General features: G+C 37.1%; 2 protein-coding genes across 12 annotated transcripts in view; one reads left to right on the top strand and one right to left on the bottom strand.

The window, feature by feature from the left end:
• The window catches only part of magu (SPARC related modular calcium binding-like protein magu), a 202,282-nt gene that overhangs the window by 76,691 nt on the left and 104,012 nt on the right, over positions 1 to 21,579 (top strand). The gene's annotated exons all lie outside the window — the stretch shown is intronic.
• LOC114934344 (E3 SUMO-protein ligase ZBED1-like) lies at positions 14,345 to 18,032 on the bottom strand. The gene is given in 8 exon segments (XM_085490168.1): positions 14,345 to 14,443; positions 14,831 to 15,654; positions 15,656 to 16,314; positions 16,389 to 16,440; positions 16,640 to 16,892; positions 16,989 to 17,171; positions 17,243 to 17,363; positions 17,601 to 18,032. Coding segments are annotated over 8 exon segments (2,112 nt in total). The 5' UTR covers positions 17,617 to 18,032; the 3' UTR covers positions 14,345 to 14,439.

Genomic DNA, 21,579 nt, shown 5'->3' with positions numbered 1-21,579 from the left:
TATTAAAAGCTCACTACATAAATGCAAAATTCGTAAATTAACTATTCATCTTTGCTGGATTCCGATTCACAGAGGTATTGCTAGTAATGAGAAGGCGGATGAAATTGCAAAGGAGTCTCTTCACCTCCCTGACCCGCTACTCATGTGCAAATGTCACTACTCTAACTTATATTCTAAGTTTAAAAAATTTGCTAACGATAAAGCCATATAGAAACACTTTATTCTCAAAGCAATTATAAGGGTGCTAGGTACTTCAACCTACTAGAGTCTGTTTTTTCTTCTCCTTGGTAATTTCTGCTGGTCTGTTGTTGCTTAGACAGATTGTTACTCTCATTTCTCGTATTAGATCCTATCATACCGCTACTAATTTCCACTTATGGGATAAAAATATTATATCTAGTTCTAGTTGTAGTTGTGGTCATAATAACCAAGACCTTAATCATATATTCTTTGACTGTCTTAATAATAGTGACTCCTCTGAAGATTTTATTTCCTACATTCGAATGCATAAACCCTATTATTGAGCTAGACATCCACAAGATAGCGTTCTCCAAGGACCCTAGACTTTCTCGAAGATCTATTCATTTGTTCAAAACTTTAAGCTGAATATCTAATGAACTTCATCAACTACTACATCTGAAACGTATAATGGTGTATGGGAGCTCATAGTCCTAGCAGCCATAGAAGAGAAGAAGAAGAAGATTGCGCGTTCTTAGAGGCCAGCTGAAGCACGAACTAAAGGACAGAGATAGTCCGAAAGTCGTGCTCCCTTGCACACCACAGATAGTGGGGAGGAGTACAGAGGGGAGACGCATAGCAGGCGATAGAAGGGGAAGAAAGTGAAAATAATCACTTTACACTTGCTTTATCCAAATGTATGTTTTATATAATTTAAAAGTTGCATTAAAATAATTAATGTTATACTATATACATGTATATATATATATATATATATATATATACAGAGTGTCCCATAATTCGCGAATCATCTTTCATGGGCAGATAGAGCGTGTTAAACTAAATAGAAAATTCATGTATCATTTTGCGATATTCGCAATAATTATTGAGTTATTTATTAAAATATCTAAACAAATAAGCAGGTAGAAAGCATTATTTGATCGAGAGGCGGCGTCATGCAGCGAGCGGCGACCAATGTAGTGGCGCCGAAAAGTAAGATGATACTTTTGATACTAAGCGGTACATGCACATCGAGTCCGGCCTATCGCTTTCTACCCGCTCATTCGTTTAGATACTTTAGTTAATAACTCAATAATTATTGCGAATATCGCAAAACGATACAGGACTTTTCTATTTAGTTTAACACACTCTATCTGCCCATGAAAGGTGATTCGCGAATTATGGGACACCCTGTATATACAATATATAGTATAAATCTAATATAGTAGTAGTAGTAGTAGTAGTAGTAGTAGTAGTAGTAGTAGTAGTAGTAGTAGTAGTAGTAGTAGTAGTAGTAGTAGTAGTAGTAGTAGTAGATCATTTATTGTTCCCCTTGGGATTACGATTCACATACAATTCTTAATGTACAAAAACCAAAAATTTACATAAACAACACATACGCAATATAGAACTTTACAATATATTCTTAACCTAACAATTCTAACTTATTCTAACTTGAGCCTAATTATTCTAGGGCTTGGGCTTCCGCTTTAGGTCGCCCGTTGACCAGGCCATCTCCCCTTGGCTTCTGCCCAACCCCATACACACACACATACGCTTTTGGGACTTCCGTTTTCTCTTGCCTTCATTTTTTTTTAACTTTCTCCCCTTTTGTCCCCCTCGTGTCATTTACTCCTCCAATCATCCTTCTTCCCCTCTTAATCTCCCCGTACTCTCCTCTCTCCTCTCTCTTCTCTTATCTCTCTCTCTTTCTATCTCCCTCTCCCTTTTCTTCTAATATCTCTCTCACAGCTTCCTGCCAACTCTCTTTCCTCTCTCCCTTCAATCCACATCTCTTCCATACATGCTCTCATGACTCTTTCTCTTCTCCACATATCCTGCATTTCCTCTTCTCCACCTCCTCCCAGTACCTGCTTTCTAATATTTTGCTTCCTAATCTAAATCTTGCTACTCTCCTCTATCTACTTTCTCCCCAATCCTTTCTTAAATATTCTGGTACTCTTCCTCTAACCTCCTTGTACCATTTGTTAAATTCTGACCTTACTATTCTCTCCTTTCTCTCCCTCCTCTGCTCTTCCAAATCTCTCCTTATTAACTCCCCAAACCATCCCTCTTCCTCTCCTCTTTTCTCCTCCACCTCTTCTATCCTCCTACCTATTTTCCTAAAATACTCTTCCCTTTCTCTTTCCCAATCCGATCCCATCCTTCCTTCCTTCGCTCTTTCTCTCATTTCTTTCCAACATTTCCTTGCCAATTTGCTTCCTCTTCCTTCCTCCATTCTCTTTTCAAAATTCCACGCCCTCTTCCCGGCTCTTATCCTCAACTTCTCTCTTCTCAGCTTCTCCTTCACCATATATCCTGTTGTCCTCCTTTCTACTCCTAATGTCCATCTCAAGTACCTTTCCTTTATTCTTTCCATTCCCTCTCTCTCCTTCCACCTTCATATTTCCCGTAGCTCATCACTGTCCACACCAATTTGTCAAACAACCATAATCTTCTCCCCCAATCTCTTTTCCAAACCTTCTTTTCCCTATTCCCCATACCTACCCTATAATAGCTGCCGCTCTCCTCATCCTTTCCCTCACCTGCCCCTCTTGTCCTCCATTCCTCTGTAGTCTGTATTCCAGATATGTAAATTCCTTCACTTCCTCCATTTTCTCTCCTTTCCATCTCCACTCCCTTTTCTTCCATCTTCCGCCCTTTCTCCTAAATCTCATTATCTTCGTCTTCTTCGCGTTCAATTCCAATCTCTTTTTATCCAAATACTCTTCTAATCTTTCTATCATACACCTCAATTCTTCTTCCTCCTCTACCAACAACACCATATTATTCGCGTACGCTAATGTATATATCCTTTTCTCTCTTATTCTCACTCCTCCCTTTCTCATCTTCTCCATTTTTTCCTCTAAATCTGCTATTAGAATGTTAAATAGCATTGGGCTTAATGGGCAACCCTGCCTTACACCTTTCTTTATCCAAAATTTCTCTCCAACTTTCTCCCCTATCTTTATCCTGCAAGTTGTCTCCCTCATCATCTCCTCTATCCTTCTTCTTAATCTTTTCCTTATTCCTCTCTCTTCCATTGCCTTCATTAACTTCTCCCTGTCCACTGAATTGAATGCTGTCCTCAAGTCTACGAACATTGCTGTCAACCTTCCATCTTTTTTTTCCAATTGCCTATTAATTAAGTAATTCATAACGTAGATGTTGTCTATCGTACCCATTCCTCTCCTAAACCCCATCTGATTTTCCGGCACTATCCCTTTTTCCTCTACCTCCTTTCTCAATCTTTCCGTTAGTATCATCGTATATACTTTATACAATGATGGCATCAAGGTTACTCCCCTATAATCCTTTACCTCTTTTCCATCCTCTTTCTTCATTATCGGTACTATCACTCCCTCTTTCCATCTCTTCCGCCAGCCTTCTTCTCTCCAAATCCTGTTGCAAAATTCCAGTATCCATTCCTCCACGTTCCCTCCTCCATACTTCCATACCTCATTCGGGATCTCATCTATCCCTGTCGCTTTTCCTACTTTCAGCTTTTTTATTGCCTCTAACATTTCCTCTTTAATACTTATTGAGTCAGCTCTTTTAATTTTTAAAGCCACAATCTCCACTTGATTCCTCTCGACCAATAGAGCCAAACGCGATGTTATTGCGACAGTTATGAAAGAAAGAACATCTGAAAAAGAAATTTGAATCCTATGGTTGGGATCTCAAAAATTCCCCTGGTTCCTTCTCTTAACATCCCCTGTAAAGAAATAGGCGAGAAAAATATTGGTCCAAAAGTCGGCTGAATCGGGACTCGAACCCGAGACCTTCCGCTTGCCGGGCGACTGCTCTTCCAACTGAGCTATTCAGACACTTACGAATAAATATTTTTCTCAATGTTTATACCCCCCCACCCACCCAAAGCGTCGTAATTAGGTCCGGACGCGACGAACAATAATGAGAATACTTATTGAGTCAGCTCTTTTAATTTTTAAAGCCACAATCTCCACTTGATTCCTCTCGACCAATAGAGCCAAACGCGATGTTATTGCGACAGTTATGAAAGAAAGAACATCTGAAAAAGGAATTTGAATCCTATGGTTGGGATCTCAAAAATTCCCCTTGTTCCTTCTCTTAACATCCCCTGTAAAGAAATAGGCGAGAAAAATATTGGTCCGAAAGTCGGCTGAATCGGGACTCGAACTCGAGACCTTCCGCTTGCCGGGCGACTGCTCTTCCAACTGAGCTATTCAGACACTTACGAATAAATATTTTTCTCAGATGTTCTTTCTTTCATAACTGTCGCAATAACATCGCGTTTGGCTCTATTGATCGAGAGGAATCAAGTGGAGATTGTGGCTTTAAAAATTAAAAGAGCTGACTCAATAAGTGTTGTTCGTCGCGTCTGGACCTAATTACGACGCTTTGGGTGGGTAGGGGGGTATAAACATTGAGAAAAATATTTATTTGTAAGTGTCTGAATAGCTCAGTTGGAAGAGCAGTCGCCCGGCAAGCGGAAGGTCTCGGGTTCGAGTCCCGATTCAGCCGACTTTCGGACCAATATTTTTCTCGCCTATTTCTTTACAGGGGATGTTAAGAGAAGGAACCAGGGGAATTTTTGAGATCCCAACCATAGGATTCAAATTCCTTTTTCAGATGTTCTTTCTTTCATAACTGTCGCAATAACATCGCGTTTGGCTCTATTGGTCGAGAGGAATCAAGTGGAGATTTCCTCTTTACTTTATTTTCTCTTCCTCCTCCTTCTCCTCCTCTACCTTGTTCCTCCTCCTTTCTCTCCTTTCTTACTCTTCTCTCCTCCATTTCTCCTAGCAGCTTCATAAAATATTTTCTCCACTCTCTCATCTCAATTTCTTCATTTATTCCCTTCCATATTTTTCTCTCCCTGTTTACTATTTCTCATACCTCTGATTCTCTTTTCACCTCCGCTGCCTCCCTTTCCCATTTCTCGTTTTCATCCTTTTTCTTCCTCTCACACAATCTCTTATAATCTCCTCTTCTCTTCCTATATTCCTCCCCCTCTCCTCCTTCCCTCCTCCATCTCCTTAGCTCCCTCCTTACCTTCCTTTTCTTCTCTCTACGTACACTCCTCATCCCACCATCCTCTCTTCTCCTTCTTCCCTTTCCTCCAATCCTCCTCTGTTACTCTCAATGCTTCCTTCATCCTCTCCTCTATTCTTTCCCATTCTCCATCTATCTCTTTCTCTCTTCCTCCTATTTCCCTCAATTTTCCCTCAAATATCCTACGACCTTCCTCATTCCATACTTCTCTCTTCTCTCCTCGAGTTTTTATTCTCTCTCTTCTCTGCCTTCCTTCTATCTCCACCTCTATTGGATGATGATCCGAATGACCTTATCTCTTATTCTTAACCTTCTCACCTTCTCTCCGTTATCCTCATTTCCTATTACATAATCTATTACTGTGTTCCCTCTTTCTCCTGTAAATGTCCATTCCCCTTCTTCATCTCCCTTTGAGTTACCGTTCAGTATGCTCTATCCTCTTTCTCCTAAAAATTCGAGCAATTTTCTTCTTTCTGCATTGATTAAGTTGTTCTTCGATTTTCTTTTATTTTCCCAAATCCTCTCCTCTCCTGCATTCTCCTTACCTCTAACTCTTCCCCCCTCCTTTCCCGTCCTCGCATTAAAATCTCCTCCTATTATCGTGTAAACCTCTTCCTCCTTCTCCTCTGTCCACCTTTCCATCTCCCTGCACGCCTTCTCTATTCCTTCTGCTACGTATACTCTTATCACTCTCCATTTTTTCACCCCTACCTTTACTCTTCTTACCACAAAACCCTCCTTATCCAACTCCATCTTTCTTCTTTTCTCTGCAATCTCTTTTTTTATCCCCATGATTATGCCTCCTATCGCTCTTCCTCTCTTGTTCTTTCTACTTGCTCTTTGTACTCCCCATACGTATCCTTTCGGCAGATATCTTCTCATCTTCTTCCATCCATGTTTCTGATAACACTATCACATCCCATTCCTCTAATCCTTTCCAAAAATCCGTATCCTTGTTCCCTACTCCCGCTACGTTCCAGAAAACCACCTTCCATCCTTTTCCTCTCTTCTTTCTTTTCCTCTCCCTATCTATCTCTATTTCAGAACATCTTTCTTTCTCCTCTCCTCTTCCCCCATTACCACTTTCTTTACAATTCCCTTCTCATCTTTCAAAACTTCCTTCTCCTCATCCCATCTCCACCATTTTTCTCCTATTTTTATCTTGCCATTACTTATCCATGTCCTTTCTCCTCTTATCTCTTCTCTTCTTGCTATTTTTCCCAACTTTCGTCTTATCTCCCTTTCTTTCCACGTTAAATCCGTGTCTATCTTTTCTTTTCTACCTTTCAGTTTCTTTTTCTTCTCCATCACCTCCCATTTTTGTTCTTCCTTCTCCAGTTTTACCACCACCATCTCCCTCCCCTTCTCTCTATCCTCCCTATCTTCCTATTTTTATTATCTTCATTCTCGTCTTTATCTCCTCTTATCCTCTCTCTCTGCTCCTTTATTTCCTCCCTCAATTTCCCCATCGTCTCCTTCACTTCTTGCCACATATTTTTTAACATTCTTTTAATCTCTCCCTTCTCCCCATCCTCTTTATCTCCTTTCTCCGGTGATCTCGTTATTTTATTGCTTCTCTTAAAAATCTCTACGCCCTCCTCTCCGTTCTTTTCCTTAAACTTCCTTTTTTTCTCTTCAACAAATCCTCTATATTTTCTAGACTGCCACTTTTTTCTTTTCCTTTTTTACCTATCGCTCCTAGTATTCCTACTCCCTCAGCCCCCTTGTTTCCTTCTTTCTTTCCACTCAACATGTTTGCTAAGCCCTTATATTCCAATTCTTATCCACTTTTCTCTCTATATTCTCCTTTTCCTTGTTTTCCTTTCTACCTACTTAGCACCTCTCTACGTTCTCCCTACTCCTTGCTTCTTACTTCCTAAATTCCCTAGCTATTCCCTAGCGCCTGCTCTTTATTTTTCTGCACCACGCTTTCTTTCTATATGTTCTATATTCCCTGCCCACAATCAGCTGTCATCCAGCTTCCTATTTCTCTCTTTCCTACGTTCTCCGTCCAACTATTATTTCTCACACTACATTCTCACCCTCTCACTTTTCTCCCGCTTCCTCCTCAAACTATCCTCTCCACTCTCTCTGCACTCTACACCCTCTAATCACCCTCAACTCTTCGCACTCACACTTCATGTATACACCACGTTTGCATTGGAAACGGAAGTCCAAGCTCATAGTCCTAGCAGCCATAGAAGAGAAGAAGAAGATTGCGCGTTTTTAGAAGCCAGCTGAAGCACAAACTAAAGGACAGAGATAGTCCGAAAGTCGTGCTCCCTAGCACACCACAGAGAGTGGAGAGAAGTACAGAGGGGAGACTAGGATGTTTCCCCAGTTCTCCCTTTCTTCACATCCTCACTAACTCGCCTGTTAGAGAAAGACACAACGACTTCACATATTGCTCTCTCTTTCTAGTTTCGGCTTCAGCTCCTCTCACGGAATGCGCAATTTATTATATATATATCTATGGTTATACGTTGCCTGACAAATTTGTATGTATGCACGAATCATCTAAGGTGCACGTGATATAATATACGATGTGCTCTATATACAGATATATACTTAACACTCCCACTCACTGAGTACATTATTTTACATTCAGCATACCGGTGCATTTTCTTAACAATCTAAATCTATCTTTCGACAACGCTTTTGTAAATAGATTCGCAAGTTGAATATTAGTGTTAATATACTTTATGTCTATTTCTTCGTTATTATATTTTTCTCGTATAAAGTGATATCGAATATCGATATGTTTGGTGCTTTTATAAAATTCAGGGTTTTTAATGAGGCGCATTCTGATTATCAGTATTCAATATAATCGGGCCTTTACGTCGATATTCAATGTTCTTGAGTAACTGTCTCAACCAAATTGCTTCTCTCGCAGTTGTATGTACATGTTGATACATATTCGGCTTCCATTGTACTCAATGAGACTATCTTTTGTCTTTGTAAACCTCAGATCACTGGGCCTCCGTTTAACAAGAAGACATATCCGGAAGTTGATCGTCGCGTGTCAACGTCGCCGGCATAATCCGCATCTGAATACGCAAGTGGGGATAAACTCCTTTGCTCTGATAAATTATTGACAAATTTCTTGTCTCTTTTAGATATCGTATTATGTGCTTTACTGTCTCCTAATGTATTTAATTATAATTACACATATACCGGTTGACAACATTTATCGCGTATAAAATGTTTGAACAACTGACAATCGCCAAACAATTGAGACAAGAGTCGCATCTAATATGGCCGCGAGGTAACATATATGCGAAGTTACGCATTACTTTTTTGGAAATATTACGCATACACTTACAACTCATATTTACACTGACATTTATACACACGCCTACACTTACACGGAGACTACTCAGCTCGGCGGGGCTACCGGTATCGTACTTTATACGCTGTTGAACTTGTGGCCGGCAAGAAGAGACCAAGTTTGGTTCGCTGAGGTCATTAAACATTGAAGAAGAAGAAGAAAAAATTGAGACTTTCGACTGCCTCTTGATAAGGAATTTTTAACTTAAAATCGTTCTCATCTGTAGATTTCAGCATTGGGGGTCTGTTGGTATATTTAAAGGCCACAAATCTGTTATTAAAATGCGTTATGATTCTATTAAAATAACTGTGTTGATGGACATTGACTTATTATATACGATTGCGCTCTATTTCTAAGCTCACGAAAATATTAGTTTTCTCAACAGTTATGTCAAATGACTTACAAAGTGTATCTATAACCTTGTTGATTATATCTATGGTATTTACTAGAATTAAACGTCTACATATAACGCCAAAAATACAGTTGATCCTTTAACTAAGCCTTTATAGATACACTTATCTGCCCTACAGATTTCGAACTGAAATTGTTTTAAAAAGGAAGTGAATTTCAAATTCCAACATCGTGACGCTTGTTTCAATCCATATATATAGCTCTTTTACTAATTACACGCCGCGTTCTCATCACTTATGTTTAAACTGCTTGACACCCTCATATATTTCTTCGCTAAGTTTTCCATAGAGAAATGCCAGTTTCACATCAAACTGACAAATTTCAAAATCCATTTCTGTCGGAACGGCTAACAAGGTACGTAGAGTGTCATAGCGTACCACCGGAAAAAATATTTCCTTGAAGTCCACTCCTGCGTACTGTGAAAAACCTCTGGCACAGAGACGTGCCTTATATCATTGAATATCGCCAAATAGTGACCTCTTGATCTTGAAGACCTAACGTGAATCGATGGTTCTCTTCCCCATGGGTAGCTGGACAATGGGCCAGGTTCCGTTTTTCTTATGTGCATCAAGTTCCTCTCGAATAGCGTTTTGCCACTCCGATGCATTCTTGCCGTTGATGGCTTCTAAGTACATCGCTGATTCATGAAACTTTACAAGGTGAGCTTCGAATCTTTCTGGAGCGAATATCAACTCGCGATTTCTTAATTGACGCACCTCACCTTCTTGCTATCTGGCATTATCGTCTTCGCCTGACGAGTCCTGTGCGTCGGCGAAGACTTCGTCTTCTCCCACTGGAACGGTGTCGTCTTGTAACACTGGATCGTGACTTACCTTAGCCGATATCTCAAACTTGATATTTACTTCCTTCTTCTCGCTTTTTACACAGGTTGACACTTCGTTGAATGTAATATCTCTGCTGACATAGATCTTCTTCGAAGATGAATCATAGAGCCGATAATTTCATGATTCTCATGATAACCAACTAGTAATGCCTTTTTTGCTTTTGCATCGAGCTTTGTTCGCTGTATCTTCGGAATATGCGAATAGGCTTCTGATCCAAATATTCTAATGTGCGACAGGTCAGGCTTCTTCCCATGCCAGATTTCATATGGTGTTGCATTCTCGACTTGAGAAGTCGCTGTCCTGTTGATGACATATACTCGTACAACCGTGTTGACGACCTCTACTTATAGAAAACGTGGTAGACCTTTGGCCTCGAGCATTGTCAGCGCTGATTCAATAATCGTTTGATTGTCGCGCTCCGATCGTTCATTTTACTTCGGTGTATAAGGAGCCGTGGTCTAGAGTTGAATTCCTTGGCCTCCTAAGAATTATCTCATGGGATTATTAATATACTCCTGTCTATTATTGATTATCAGTGCTGATTAAACTTATTTTTGACCAACTGCGCGTATTCTTTGAAACCAATACATCCGACTTATGTTTAATGAAGAATACATATTGGAAACTAGATGCATCATCTTTGAAAGCGATGTAGAATCTTACTCCTCTAAGGGAATTTACCGACATGGGATCACAGACGTCGCTGTGAATAAATTCGCCCGGCTGTCGCTTCACTCGCGTTTCCAATTTTGGGATTGTTGATGAGACTTTCCAAGTTGACACGGCTCACTAAAGAAGTCCTTGATGTCGTCCATTTTCATGCCGGAAACTATCTTCATTGAATTCCTCACCGCTTGCTTATTTATGTGTCCTAAGCGGTCATGCCAAAGTTGCAGGCTGTTCCTCTCTAAAGTCGTGTGTATTTTGTCATGGACTTTGTTCGCTGGTTCGATAAAAAGCTGTTATGTGCCTCGGGTCGGACACAAGGGGTCGCGCCAAATTAGGATGAGGATCCGGGGCGTCAGGGCTTGGATCGGGGTTATTGTATTAATTCACTTCACGTTCTCACTATTAAAGAGCTTTTATTTGAACTAAACACTTGACGTTATCTTTATTTTCACAATATTACACTTTGTATTACTTAACTACTGGACAGGAGTTGAGCGGAAGCGATTACGTATGACTTCATGAATCGCGCGCGCAACTGCGATAAGATGTTATAGATCGCACGCGGTTAGCGAGGTTACTCTTAATTAACGACTCGAGAGCGACTGCCGGGCGTGTCTCCTACTCCGTTTTTATAGTCTCGCTTTTTGGAAGTTCCTTGATCGGAAGGAGTGCCTGGCAACGGGCCCCCTCGATCAAGGACCTAGGTGCAAGCAAAGTAAATTCAAAGTCCTTCTGCTTTGCTTACACGTTGGGCAATTTCGGTTCCGCGTATATCTCGCAGCGTATGCGTTTTTACGCGGTCAGTGCCCGTCGTCAAGCGGATGTAACATGAATAGTTATACCTTAATAGTTATATCTTTTAGGGATATAACAAAGCTTATACAACTGATTGCTTTGTTTAATACCCTCTATGACGACCTTGCCGTCACGCATGATTTGAATATATTTCTTTGTCATCACCGCGCTCAAGCCTTTTTCAGTACATAGGCCAATAGAAAACAAATTCTTTCAAAAAATCGGAACGTACGCGACGTTCTCGATATTAAAATTTAACCATTTTCCGTTAATTAAACTCTTTTTTGGCACTATACCTGAACCTCTTATTTCGCATACAGTATTATGCCGAGAAAGATTGATCCAGAACACTCTTTAAAATTTGAAAACCAATTACAATAAAAAGTTATATATCGCGAGCACGTACTGTCTCCGTACTACGAATCACCGTCGTTGTTGCTCAGAAGTCGTTTTTTTCACGATTTGCAGCACTTAACACGAACGCATCTGTCAATATAAATCCTTCGGTCGTGATAAGAGCACTCATGTTTGCCTTACTATCTTTATCAAAGTAAGAAAGCTGGATGCCAGTAAGATTAAATCAATAGGAAATATTTAAAAACGATCGACTGTGTGTGTGTGTGTGTGTGTGTGGCTATTAATGGTGATGTTCCTTTATTAGTACAACAACGTTTCAACCACAAATTGGCTCTTCAGGCTAATCAATACTAAAAAAATACAAAAAATATAATACAAACTTATAGAGAGACATTGAATCAGTGTAATATGACCAAATTATACGGAAAAACGTTAACAAAAAATATAATAAAAAAATAAAATAAAAAATAAATCTTAAAAATTAATAAATAAAAAGTAACCTGATGCTAATGTAGAAAGTGTTCACTATGAAGCGACCAAACAACGAATAAAACTTTGATCGTCACTTCACATGTGCATCCTAACGAGTTACAACATTAACTGATAGCGATCATAAATGTTAAAACCCGGAAAGATAATAAAAACAATTCCAAAAATTTTTCATAAAATGATACAATAAACTAAAAAGAATAATACAAAAACAGTAAAAGGAAAAAAACAAAACAAGTCAAGGATATTAAAATGCGTTAATAATAGTATTATAACTTGAGTTTATGAACATTTATGATCACTATCAGTTAATGTTGTAACTCGTTGGGGTGCACATGTGAAGTGACGACCAAAGTTTTATTCGCTTCATGGTAGACACTTTCTATATTAGCATCAGGTTACGTTTTATTTATTAATTTTTAAGATTTATTTTTTATTTTATTTGTGCAACCGGCGCGCAAAAAGTCGCTCTTTATACATATAATGGGATTTTAGAAAGGGCTCCCTTTCCACGCACCGGTCACACAAAATATCGTAGCCAACATGTGCGGGTCATAAATCGGCCGATCGTGCGGATTGTCACACTCGGCTTCGCCTCATGCGCCAATCTCCCGCACTCTCGGCCGATTTACGATCCCCCGCACTTGTTAGCTAATATACTATTTTTTTATTTTTTATTATATTTTTTGTTAACGTTTTTCCGTATAATTTGGTCATATTACATTGATTCAATGTCTCTCTATAAGTCTTTATTATATTTTGTATAATTTGGTCATATTACACTGATTAAATGTCTCTCTATAAGTTTGTATTATATTTTATTGTATTGATTAGCCTGAAGAGGACCTAATTTGTGGTCGAAACGTTGCTGTACTAATAAAGGAACATCATCACTAATAGCCAGTCGGTCGGTTTTTAAATATTTCCTATTGATTTATTAGCGATATCTACCACTTCCTACACGATCTGATTATAAATGTCCGATTTTGTCACAATAAAAACACTTGACCTTTTTGTTCGAATTTCTATAGTTCTTTTCGCCAGTTTTTTGCGAGTTGTTCCTTGTACTCGAGATAGGGCGAGTGTCCACTGAGCGCGTCACGCGTCGCGTCATCCGGCGCGTCACGACGCAATGAGACGAAAATTTTGAAACAGTATCGTTCTTATGTACACTGAACGCGTCGCGACAAATCAAGGATAATGCATGTACAAATTCAACAGAACCTAATATAATGATTGTTACAATTGGAATAATGTGTTTGCGTGGGCAGCTATATTGCCTTCTATAACAACATCACAATTATCACAGAACTAAAATAAGAGATATAATGTTTGTAATAATGAATGATCAAACTTTAAATTTTTACTATCAAGACATCTGATGCTTTAACTTGCTCATAATAATTTCAAATAAATCGCTTTAGTTTAATTTACACTTGTTATAAACATTTGTATTATGTTTGTATGTTATACTTTTTAGATTGTAAATAAAAGAATTTAAAAAACAACTATTTTTTATGTCAAGCAATACAGCGAAGCATGACATAACCAATAAAAATAGCATAAAATCTACTAACTAATTCGTTTGGCTACATCGTCAAACGGAGTAATAATTGGAACTAAAAAAAAATATTTAGATAATAATTTTGAAGTTATAAATATCGTTTCATTATCGGCGGGCTGCGTCATGGCAAATGCGCGATTCCATCCAAAAGTTTAAAATAAAACAATCTTACTGATGCCTCACTCAAGAAGACGCGTCATAAATTATGCAATAAAATGGGATGTTTTGATTGGTTAACTTGTGACGCGCCAAATGACGCGACGCGTGACGCGCTCAATGAAAACTCGCCCGTATCCTTTTTTGTCACAATGCTCAGGGCTGTTTTTTGTCGTCATTCGTCAGCCTGTTTTCCTCCTTGATTAAATGCTCACGCAAGCTCTCGATAATCTAATTTGCCAAAGGTACACTATCCCAGGCTGTACGATTAATGCGTTGTATTTTGAGGGAAAACTGCCGAGTATCTTAACCATCAACGCCGTATCAGAGATTCGCTCACCGAGATCTCGAAGTTGTCGCGTCATATTTTCAATCTTTGATATATGTAGGGATGGGCGATATTCAAAATAAAATCGATTTTAATAACATCGATTTTTGAAAAAAGAATCGATTTTGAAAATCGATTTTCTATTTGAAAAAATCGACAAATCGATTAATCGAATAAAAAATTATTGATAATTAGGGTTATTATTTTTTTATTGAATTTTATAATATCTTGTTATTTTTTGTTTTTTATTAATACATTCCAGTTGTGCCTTGTGCCCAAAGTTCTTCTACCTAAAAATTTATATATATATATATACATATAATTCATTTAACTCATTTGTTTTAAATAAATGAATAAAAGGTCACAAGAATAGCAAAACACTCAATTGCATTAAGTTACAACACATTATATACTTAACAGTTATTTTACATTGGAATAAACTTTCGAATAAAAAACTGAAAATTAAATGACAGAAATAGGAAATGTTAGATAGAAAATAGGAACTGTCACCGTTTACTTTAAAAAAATATCATGCCTTATCTAGTAAAAAAACAAAACAGTCACAAAAGAGGAATACAGTAATACAGTTGCAGGAGTATAACAGTTTTGTTGTCACTCTAAACCCCAATCCTTTCGTGCAAGCGAACCGAGAAACAACAGTTTGTTTAAGTGCTCACCGGATAGTCTGTTTCGATTGTCGGTTTTGATGTCGCCAGCTTGAGAAAACAGCCGTTCGGATAGGCACCGACGTGCCAATAATACTGACGTATTTTATTGCCAATTTGTACAATGACGGAAATGCGAGTTTCATTGATGACCAATACTTGAGAGGATTTTCATAGCGCGGGATGACTGGTTGGCTGAAATATTGTCTTATTTCAAAACTAACGTCTTCGCTGTGAGCACCGTAGTCAGCTTTAGTAGTCGCAACCAAGTGGTCATGAAAACTCCAGAGATCGTTTTTTGCTGTCGTTTCAATGGGTACTTTTTCATACATTTTTTGTACAGTATCCCTTTTAATGTAATCATTAATTCGCGATATTGCAGAAGAAGCAGCCAGAGCGCTTTCAAAGTGGAGTTTTTTGAATCTCGGATCCAGTATATTTGAAATGGCTAGTATTTTATGCAACTCAAAATCTTTAAATCGTCTATTAATCGTTGCTTCAAGTTTTTCTTTAAACTCGTGTCCATATTTTGTTGAAGGCTTATATTCTCGAACAGCCACTTTCAGGCAGCGAACTAACGGGATAATAACGCTACATGTTGGATAGGAGTCTCCACTGACTTCAGTGATGACACGTTCGACTGGTTTCATGAGGGATATAACATCTTTCAACATTTGCATTTCTTCTCGTTTTAACATATCTGGTGCAGTCGGACACTTCGACATAACCGGATAAACATATTCCTCGAGAGTAAGAAATCTTTCTAGCATGTAGAGCGTCGAGTTCCAACGTGTAGGAACATCTTGAATAAATTTTAACGTGGTTCCTTCCGTTTTTTCCGTCTCGTATTTGCAGCTTCTTTAATTCATCGCAAGCCACGACGCTTCTTCTTGTAATTGTTACGATAGCCCTCACTTTTGCAATCGTTTCCCGCACAGTGGGCATAGCGACTAGTACGTCTGGTACGAGATGAGATAGAGTATGCGCAAAGCAGGCCAAATGTTTGTCCTGTCCCACGAAGTCGCGTACAGCTTTTTTGATGTTGGCCGCACTATCCGTAACGACTGTCGTAATTCTCGATTGCTCCAAATTGAAGTCCTTTATAACTGAAGTTAAACACTCTCCGAGGTACTGTGATGTGTGGTTTTCACTCATCGGAAAAACTCCAACGCATCCACTCTTCATTTTGATTTGTGGAGTTACATAGTGGATAGTGACGCCTAGATAACTTTGGTTGCCGACATCTGTCCAATTGTCACATGTTATGCAATAAGAATCAAGTTTTTTGAGAGTGGCTATAAAGCGCTCTTTCAATACATCATATCGGACGTCTATCAATCTTGTCATGGTTTTTCTGCTCGGCACAGTGTAGAGAGGTGCTACTGTTTTCATGAGTAATTTAAAGCCTTCGTTGTGCACTGTAGATAATGGCATTTTATCGACCGCGATCATATACAAAATGGCATTTGTAATTTTGTCAGACGTCTTGCCTCCTTCTGTTAAAATAAAATCACAAGTCCTTTGTCAAATAATCAAAAATTAAATAAAGATTTTTTTATGGCATACATACCTAAAAATGATTTCGTACGCTCAAATGCTTCGTCGATTCTAATCAACTTTCCCTGTAATCAAAAGTATTTGTTGTTTTATTAAATTTATGAATCAGTCATTTTTCTATTTACTATAATTGTTTATTTACTTGTTATTATACTTTTTTATTTTTTACTTGTTATTTATATACTTTTTATTACTTTATATACTTGTCATTTATATATTTATATTTATTTTATGTTTTACTTGTTATTTACATATTTTTTTTACCTGTGATTTGAATTTTCCTCGTTTCGACTGTGGAGGATCATCAGTAGAATCGTCACTAGATCCAGAAGTCACATGAACTTTTCGCTTCAGTCTATTAGCTTGGGGGCAAAACAATGCATGGCTTGCACTAAGGTGCTGAAACAAGTTTGTTGTGTTCCCGCCATGTTTATACACCTTATTGCAAATGTTACAACGGGCTGTAACATTAGTTTCTTTTTCAAAATATTGCCACGCTGCACTTGGTTGTTTTGACCTATTAAATATTAAATAATAGTTAAGATTAAGACAATCTTTCAGAATGACCCCTAAAAAAGGTAAAAATTTGCAAAGAATACTAAAAACAACTTACTCAGATTTAATCTTTGTTACGCCTAAACTTTTTGGTGGAGCTTCAGTTGGCGTGATAATCTTTGTTACGCCTGAACCTTTTGATGAGGCTTCAGTTGGCGTGATCTCCTCTTGGAGCTCTTGGGCTATCACTAGTACTACTTGAGAATCTCGAGAATCATCTTCTGTATTCTCGATCAATGTACTATAAAAAAGCAGATATTAAATTAAATAAATTGAACAAGGCCATAAATCGTCAACAATTTTTACACTCACCAATCCAGATCATCAATAGATTGAAACAGTGTTTGTGTATCGATTTCTTCGTCGTCATTACTGATTTCGATTTCACTTCCATACAGATTGTGAAATGCTTCTTCGAATGCCTTATCGTTATCTAAAATTAAAAGAATACATATAGGGTATATGATAAGAATAAAATAATAATCTAATACACATTGATCCCCTCCCGGAGATATGTCTTTCCTTAAATAAATACGAAATATGTATACAATTAAAGAAATTATCATCACGTTATCATCATCGGAAATCAAACAAAATTATAGATTATAGATGTTGGAGGTTATGTGATATACTTAATCGAAAAAATATAAATTTAATAGTTAGTACTTACCGTTTATGACATCCATCGCTGACTCGCATTAAATACGAAAAAAGTTCAGCAATTTTCAATTTTTGAGACAAAATCGAAATATATCTCCCGTCACACACGACACATGACGCATTTTTTTGTTTCCTTCGTGCAGCAAGATTAAGATGTTAAGAAATGTTATGTTATGTTGGAATGTTGGTGTTGGGAAAAAAGATAAAGTTGGCAGTATTGAAAATTACCAGTGCTGCGTTTTGTTTCTCCCAATTAATTTTCAATACTACCAACTTTATCTTTTTTCCCAACACCAACAAAATCAATTTTCGAACGCACTCATGTAGGAAAGATAGGTATAATTATTTCGATATTGCCTCATAAAAATCGAAAATCGATTAATCGACCGACAAAAAAATCGATAAAATATAATCGATTATTTGGATTAAAAAATCGACATCTCCGATTAATCGAAGAACATCGCCCATCCCTAGATATATGTTAGGCAATGCCGTCGCTTGGATTCATGCTGTATGCGTGAAATTTCTAATTCAAATGTGTAAGCTAGAAGTGGTACAAGAAGTAATTACCAAAATTTTGTTTTTAATAAAAAATAACATAAAAAATTTATTTAAACAATAAGAAAAGAAAAGAAAAATAATATAAAATAAACTCGTATATACTATGACTATAATTTTAATTCCCTCTCACAACTATTTGATTAAACGGTTACTCGGCTTCCAATCAGTCCTTCGATCTTTCACCTTTGCTAGTCTCTACTTGACTCTCATCATCCACACGCTATTTTTCTTTTACGCTATCTTTTCTAAACTCTGCTTGTCATCCTTATCACAGCGCTCCTGTCGATTCTCGGGAATTCTTCTTACAATATTGTCAAGACCTTTCGCTTAGAGTATAATCAGAGAAACGCGATCTTGTTCCTACTTTCTGATTGGTCGATTATAGCAGCCATGTTAGGCTCCCAAGGTTCCACGTAATTCATATGTTGTAGAATCCTATCTAATGTGTTGTACATTTTAAAAAATGCACATTTGTAATCACGGTAAGTAGAAATGTTTTTTTCTCTATTAAATAACTGCAGGACACTTCACTGATATGCGCATTATAACTTTACCTAAGGGCCTAAGATGGCGGCGATGGCAAGGTGGGGGTAAAGTCCTCTAGGTGGGAGTAGAGTAGGACTCAAGGTGGGGGTAGAGTTTGCGTCTCTCTGATTATAGGACTCTACTTTTGCTGAATCGATATGGGTACCGCTGTTTTATCGACTTATACGCTGTCTTTTCGGGATATCTTCCGCTTACAAATGTAACAAATTCGATACCGAGCTCAAGGTATCGATTCTGTAACTTTTTCTAAAGTGAAAACGTGAAAAGTAAAAAATTTCCACCAATTGTACATCGATTTCATTTTAAAATCAATGCGTGATTGGCGGAAATTTTTCACTTTTCACATTTTCACTTTAGAAAAAGTTACAAAATCGATACCCTGTTCGTGAATGCTGCAAAGCTTGCTCCACATCTCTTGAGCCGTATTGCACGTCACGAGATACTCCAGCTAGGAATATTCTACTGCTGTTGATATTAAGCACATGGCAGCCGCATCATTCATTGTCCACGTGGCGAACGTGATCTCTGCTACTCCTGGTCTGATCACACTCCCATCTACGTAGCTTTTCAGTTCTTTAGCCACTAATATAGTAGTCATTTAGAACTTCCAGAGCTGAAAATTAGTCCCATCGAATTTCGTGATCTGTTCCACGTTTACGCTTGCCATCTTCAATCAACTAACTAATTGTTCTTTCCGTATGGAGAAATCACTGTCTTTATACCCAAAGGTGCGGCCACGTTGTCTATTAATAAACCGCTCTTTCACGATTTCGCACACACAAAATAACTTTAAGAAACTTAAACATCGACTCTCGACTCAAAGAAAATAAATATACTGGCAGGATCAAAGAAAATAAATATACTGTTGAAGTCAAATTATATATTTTAATGTCTGTGCGATTTGTCGTGAGAAAACACGTCTGTTCACCGTGCGCGAAGAAGTAGAAAAGTAAAGCGGCACGCTGGTTCCTTACGCATATCGCCAAGATAACAGAATGGGAGAGAATACAAAAAACCCTATCAACCACGTGTGTCTGTGTATATGCTATATGTCACCTGACAAATTTATTTACACCGATTATTTGATACAAGAATCAAACGCCGTACTGATGAATCACAGCCATTCTTCTAAAAAATAGAATGACTATGATTGGTCAGTAGTACTTAAAGCCGGGTCTACATTGGTCGTAGAATCGTAGATCGTAAGAAAATTGATCCAATCACAGTCGATTATTCTCCTTACATTCAACTATGATTGAATCAATTTTCTTATGATCTACGATTCTACGACCAATGTAGACCCAGCTTAATATGCGTATCAAAGTATATCGGTGTAAACTAGGCCTGTATGTATACACGAGTCATCTAAGGTGCACGTGATATAATGTACGATGTGTTCTATATACAGACATACCTAACAAAATAATTATTATAAATATTCTATACCCAGATAGGAAACTTTCAGCATAAATGCATAATTATTGCTTCTTTCTATTACGATAGTGTCGCAATAATTATTGCAAGGTGATGCATCAAAACGCATATTTTTTGTTCAAAAAAAATTTTGCAATTATAAGTTGCAAACATTGAGAAGTAAAAGCAAAATATTTTGCGTAACTACTGCATTATACAAAGTAATTTTTCAATTAATGCAGCATTAAATGTTTTAATTAATACAGCATTTGGGGAAAAAATGTTTAATATTTATAAAATAATTTTAAAAATTTATTTTTTTATAAAAAAAGTACATTGGAAATAGTGACGAAGTAATGTCATGACAAAGTAGTGTATTGTGCTTTCAGCTTTCATGTATATAAGTGTTTTTATTAATATTATTTGATAGGTAAGCTGTGTAATATACACATATATTATTATATATTCTTTGTTCTTTACACATAAACTTTTTCATCACGTTAAGCGTATTTTTAAAATTCTGCACAAAACCATTTTCCGAAATGCGTCACCGCCAAGAACAATAAAGGCCTCGTGGCCGACAGACAATATTATTCTTGCATTGCAGTTCCGACGCCCAATCTTTAATTGCCTAAGATCACACACATATATGTGTGGTTATATACATTAAAGCACAATACACTACTTCGTCATGACACTATTTCGTCGCTATTTCCTTCCCGAATGAACTACAAATTTGATATTTCCCTATTATCAGTTATACCAATTGCTTGGGAATCGTTTGGGCACATTTAGGAATAGATTCTCGTAGTTTAGGAAATAATAGTTTATTTATTATTAATTAAAATAGATTGAGCGTATAGTTAGCAGACAATAATTCGAAAAAATCATTTTTTTTTTTTAATTAATGTAAAATTATTTGGGAAACACGTTTGTAATAATTTTAACGTTTGGGAAATAATTATTTAACTTGGAAATCAAGTTTAAAGTACACTTAATGAACATCGATCGGACAAATTTTATATTTTTTATTATTTATTTTTATTTTTTATTTTTTATTATTGCTATTGTTTGGGAATTATTAGGGCAAATTTAGGAATATGTTTGCATAATTTAGAAACTCATAGTTTATTTATAATTAGAGAAAATTAATTGAGAGCGAATAGTTAGCAGACATAAATTTAAAAAAAAAATTTTTTTGCTTTAATTGATGTGAAATTATTTAGCAAATGCGTCTATATAATGTTTTCAACATCTGCGAAATAACAGTTTAATTTTTATTTTGTCGCGAAAACAACCAAGAAATATTTTATAAAGATAAAAGATTCACACAAATTAGTTTTATATAAGATAGTTTCATAGAAGATTATAAAATCAATTAAAATATACTTCTCGTACAAGAATCAATATTACAATATATTGATTAAATGTTAATATTGACGAAAAAGAGCAAGTACAATAAAATCAGC

This window comes from Nylanderia fulva, unplaced genomic scaffold (assembly GCF_048542155.1).
Source record: "Nylanderia fulva isolate GAGA-0341 unplaced genomic scaffold, ASM4854215v1 Scaffold99, whole genome shotgun sequence".
NCBI lineage: Eukaryota > Metazoa > Arthropoda > Insecta > Hymenoptera > Formicidae > Nylanderia > Nylanderia fulva.
The sequence above is the reverse complement of the archived record's forward strand: the minus strand, read 5'-3'. Positions and strand labels throughout refer to the sequence as shown.